This window comes from Bison bison, unplaced genomic scaffold, assembly GCF_000754665.1.
Source record: "Bison bison bison isolate TAMUID 2011002044 unplaced genomic scaffold, Bison_UMD1.0 scf7180017864072, whole genome shotgun sequence".
Lineage (NCBI taxonomy): Eukaryota > Metazoa > Chordata > Mammalia > Artiodactyla > Bovidae > Bison > Bison bison.
The window spans coordinates 1852588-1857907 of NW_011494644.1; the positions used below are offsets into that span (position 1 = coordinate 1852588).

The window sequence follows — 5320 nt, forward strand, 5'->3', positions numbered from 1 at the left end:
AGCAGAGAGATTATTTTGCCAACAAAGGTCTGTCTAGTCAAGGCTATGGTTTTTCCAGTGGTCATATATGGATGTCAGAGTTGGACTATAAAGAAAGCTAAGCGCCGAAGAATTGATGGTTTGGAACTGTGGTGTTGGAGAAGACTCTTGAGAGTCCCTTGTACTGCAAGGAAATCCAACCAGTCCATCCTAAAGGAAATCAGTCCTGGGTGTTCATTGGAAGGACTTATGTTGAGGCTGAAACTCCAATACTTTGGCCACCTGATGCAGAGCTGACTCATTGGAAAAGACCCTGATGCTGGGAAAGATTGAGGGCAGGAGGATAATGGGACGACAGAGGATTAGATGGTTGGATGGCATCATGAACTCGATGGACATGAGTTTGGGTGGACTCCGGGAGTTGGTGATGGACAGGGAGGCCTGTCGTGCTGTGGTTCATGGGATCGCAAAGAGTCGGACACGACTGAGGGACTGAACTGAACTGAAGTAAGAATACATGTTGTTTTAAGCCAGTAAGTTTAGGGCAATTTGTTATAGCAGCAAGAGGAAACTAATACAACTCTCATAGTGAACTAGTATTATCCCCATTATACAGATGTGGAAACTGAGGATTAGGACCCTTAAAATGACAAAATCCCCCAGTTGGCAATCAAAGATTACAAAGTCAGATTGCAAAGCCAGTGCTGCTGACTATCATGTTTGCTGTTGCCCTGTTTGAACTTCAGGCTAACTCGTCCATGCTGCCTTTCACCATTAATGATGAAACTGTTCTTTGTTATAATCCCTGCACCCCCAATGTCTGCCCCAGTAATGCTTGGGTATTTTGGTTTCTGCCTTTCCTAGTATGGCCAGGTATTTCCGGAACAACTTCATTAACCCCCACATTTACTCCAGAGGGATCGCCAAGCTCATTTTTTGCTGGGACTTCACTGTCACTCATGAAAGTGCAGTAAAGCTGAAACAGAAGAATCTGAGCACTGAAATAAGGGTAAGGAGAGCTAGCTTTAAACCCCTTCCCATGGCCAGTCCTCTTTCCTCCTTCAACATGCCTGTAACTTTTCTTAAAGTAATAATGTTTTATTTTTTATTCTCCATGATATTGGCAAAAAAGAAAAAAAAAAAAACACCCTAAAACTATTTTAAATGCCCAGTGTTGGTGATGGTGTAGGGAAATGAACATTTTCACACAATGTGGTGACTTTGTTATTGACATAAGCTTGCTAAAGGGCAGTTTAACAATTTATGACAAGATGTTAAATACTTATTGACCTCACAGTTCTAGGTTTAAAATGTTATCCAGTGGTTTTTGACTCGAGGCAGATTTGCCCCAGAGACACAGACCAATGTCTGGAGGCTTTTTTGATTGTTGCTGCAGAGGAGTGTGTATTACCAGCATCTAGTGGGTAGAGGCTCAACATCCCACGGTGCACAGGACAAGCCCTCAACACAGATTTATCAACTCTGAATGAATAGAGCTAAGGTTGACAAACCATGATCTATAGAAAAGTATTTAAGAGAAAAAAAGAGCAAGCAGAATTTATAAACTAAGGGGCTTTGACAAGAGGGTTGCAGAGGGTTCCTGAGCCTTATTCTTCAAGAAGGCCCTATGGCCTCAGTGTATTCTCTCAAGATCATGGTCCCAATCTCTCTCCCTCTGAGATGGAAAAGGTATTCAATGAAGTGATGGGGGGTTCTTGCCCATTAGAGATTTTCCTAGTGGTCTCCTAATCCAAGCTCATGGTGCTTTTTCCCACTCTCTCGCCTGTGGGTTTGTGTCTCTTTGAGAGCACCAAAGCCTAGGGTGGTCATCTTTGCTGACAGTGTAGGGGTTCTGCGAGTGAACTTGACTTCCTTGTGTTTACAGGAGAACCTGTCAGAAATCCTTCAGGAGAACGTCAAGTTAACATTCAATCAGCAGTTTATCCGCTTCTCTGCCCACGTGGCAGCCTGGGTTGTCTCTTCTGGAGTGGCCATCACCTGCTGTGCAGCCGTTTATTACCTGGCTGAGAACAATTTACAGGTAACCAGAGAGGCCAGAGATCCAGGGTCCAGAGCACAGAGAAGCAGGTGAAGGGACAAGATACAGGAGGGGGTGGGTGGGGTCCTGGTCACCACTCAAAACGAAGTCGTGGCCAGCAACATCGCCACCAGGAGGCAGTTTGTTTAAAAGTGCAAAATCCTGGGTCCCTCTCTTGGTCCATGGACCCATAATCTGCATCATAAAAACATCCCCAGGGGATGTGTGCGCACAGCTCAGGGTGGAGGCTCTGGGCTAGTGGAGAGATGGGAACTTTGGCCCCAGACCTGGGATCAGGTTCTGGTGTCCTCCTTTATCATTATATCCCTAATGCCTTTTTGGCACCAATTAGACACTTAATAAATATTATGAACCAGTGGAATTTGGCTAGTGATTTACTCTTCCCATGGGCTTCCGTGGTGGCTCAGAGGGTAAAGAATCTGCTGGCAACCCAGGAGACTGAGATTTGATCCATGGGTCTGGAAGATCCCCTGGAGAAGGAAATGGCAACCCACTCCAGTATTCTTGCTTGGAGAATCCATGGATAGAGGAGCCTGGCAGGCTACAGTCCATAGGGTTGCAAAGAGTTGGACATGATTGAGTGACTAACACTTTCACTTTAGTCTTCCCAAGCCCCTAATTCCTTATCTATAAATTGGAATGCCTGTTTTGTAGGTGTGTGGTCTGGACTAGAGAAAAGTTATGTGAAGAGTTTACTTAGTACCTGGACTGTGGGTGATAAAGGAATGTTAGCTTTTTTTTTTTTTTTTTTTGATATGGACTCTGAGACTAACTAGCTGGTGGGTGGAAAAGTACTGTTTCTCTGTGATTTTCAGTTACTCTTCTGTAAATAGGGCTAATTGTAGTTGATTTTGCAGACCCCTAGAATTGTGGTACAGGTTGGTCTGATTGTGTCTCTTTCTTTATTGTCTTCCCAATACTCTAAATATAAAACCTATCCTCCATGGCACGATTGATAGATCTTTTGTGATGTGGCCCCTGCCCATATCTTTAGTCTCAATACCCCACAACCACCTGTATACCCACACCAGCAACACTAAATGATGTGCCCCTAGTTCCCTGAACACACCAGGTTTTCCCTTATCTCTAGATGGGTTCATTCTACACTGCCACTCCTCCCCTTCATCTGGCAAACTCCTCCTTTTCTCCATGAGTGACACGTCCCCCAGGAAATCTTTTCTCACCATCACCTCTCTTACTAGACTGAGTTAGGTGCACCTGACTCTGCAGTCTTTCCCTGTGCGCTTGCCACATGCAGCTTTGAAAATGCTTGTTTACGCATTTGTTTCTTCAAAAGAATAGCCAGGCACCTGGCCCAACTCCTGATACATAGTAGGTGCTCAACCCAGTGGAGGAGGAGCCAGCAAGAAATGGGTGTGAAATGGTACAAACCTAAGGGTTCCTATTAAGGTTTGCCCTGAAAGATGAAACTGAGTCCCAGTGCTCCAGGGCCTGGCACTGCCTACCTGGGTTGGAAGCTGTGGCAGGGCAGCTGTAAGTATAAAGACGACTTCTGAGTTTCTCCTTGACTCTGAAGGTTTTCTTCACACTCACCTGAAGTGAAGGAGGTAGTGAAGGAGGAGGAGAAGAATCATTCCCATTGTTTGAACATCTGTGCCAGACGGGATCAACCCTCTGCACAGCTCGAGGAGGCACGTTCATTGGCAGCTACAATTTCACACGAATGGTGCCCCCAGCTGTGTCATTTAGCCACTCTGCAACTGGACCTTTCCTTATTTGAAAGTGAAAGTGGCTCGGTTGTGTCTGACTCTTTGCAACCCCATGGACTATGCAGTCCATGGAATTCTCTAGGCCAGAATATTGGAGTGAGTAGCCTTTCCCTTCTCCAAGGGATCTTCCCAACCCAGGGATTGAACCCAGGTCACCTGCATTGCAGGTGGATTCTTTACCAGCTGAGCCACCAGAGAAGCCAAGAATACTTGAGTGGATAACCTATCCCTTCTCCAGCAGATCTTCCCAACCCAGGAATCGAACTGGGGTCTCCTGCATTGCAGGAGGATTCTTTACCAACTGAGCTACCAGGGAAGCCCCTTATGCGGTCTCACTTAATTCTTACAGTGTCTCTGTGGGTTATATGATAATCTCCCCATCAGGCAGACTAGGAAAGAGGCTCAGAGAAGCTATGCTTATAGTTCCAAAGCTTCAGCTTATAAGCACAGGGAGGTCGCAGCATTTGACCCTAAATTAATCTGGCTCTAACTGCTGCTGCTACTGCTGCTAAGTCACTTCAGTCGTGCCCGACTCTGTGCGACCCCATAGACGGCAGCCCACCAGGCTTCCCAGTCCCTGGGATTCTCCAGGCAAGAACAGTGGAGTGGGTTGCCATTTCCTTCTCCAATGCATGAAAGTGAAAAGTGAAAAGTGAGAGTGAAGTCGCTCAGTCGTGTCCGACTCTATCGACCCCATGGACTGCAGCCCACCAGGCTCCTCCATCCATGGGATTTTCTAGGCAAAAGTACTGGAGTGGGGTGCCATTGCCCTCTCCGATCTGGCTCCAAAGATACTGTGAAAGTGCAAGTGGTGTTTTCAAAGCTATCCAGAGGTAAATAGAGGCAGAGTCAGGCTTCAGGGTGGGAAATGAGGGAACTTTCAGACATCAGATAAATCCATTAGAATCTCTTACTCCAAGAGGGGCGGCATAGGCTTCACTCCAGACAAATGCCAGGGTGGTGTCCCCACAAAGGCAGGGGCACCCCTCTGACCCTCATAGAAAAGAGCAGCATGGGCTAGCAGAGGCTCCCTTGCCCCTAATTCAGCACCCAAGGACAGGCAAAGCTTGGTGAAATGAACAAGGGCACGCAGGAGAGCGGAGGAGAAATTCCCTTGAGTTGTAGCTTTGGTAACTCAAGCTTTTCTTCCAGCAGCCTGGAGCACATTCTCATGTTTCCAAATCTCTTGGTGAGGAAAGTAAAGTCACAGAATGGCTGTTGGGCCATAGGTCCCTGAGTCTGATAGACCTGGGTTCAAATCTGCCAATTCCTAGCTGGGGAACCCTGGGTAAGCATCTTTGCCTCTCTGAGCCTCAGGTTGTCCATCAGTTAAGTCTATGAACACCCACCTATTGGGCTATAGTGGGAATTAAAGCATCGTGTGAGTAATTCTCGGCCAAGGGCAAGTGCTTGGTAAGTGGTCTTTTAATAGCTAATCAGAGGAGCTACTTCTGGGGTTTTCCCACCTTGGGGGATCTTCTGAGTCAGGCAGAGAGGGGTCCAGTGTACGGTCAGCAACTTTATTCTCTCCCTCCATCCCCTGCAGTTCCTG

General features: G+C 46.7%; 1 protein-coding gene across 1 annotated transcript in view; it reads left to right on the plus strand.

Moving 5' to 3' along the window:
- TMC5 (transmembrane channel-like 5) overlaps positions 1-5320 on the plus strand; it is a 62254-nt gene that overhangs the window by 32025 nt on the left and 24909 nt on the right. Inside the window, exons 9-11 of the mRNA XM_010837409.1 lie at positions 844-988; positions 1865-2020; positions 5132-5181. Coding sequence (XP_010835711.1) covers positions 844-988; positions 1865-2020; positions 5132-5181 — 351 coding nt within the window. The remainder of the gene's footprint in view (positions 1-843; positions 989-1864; positions 2021-5131; positions 5182-5320) is intronic.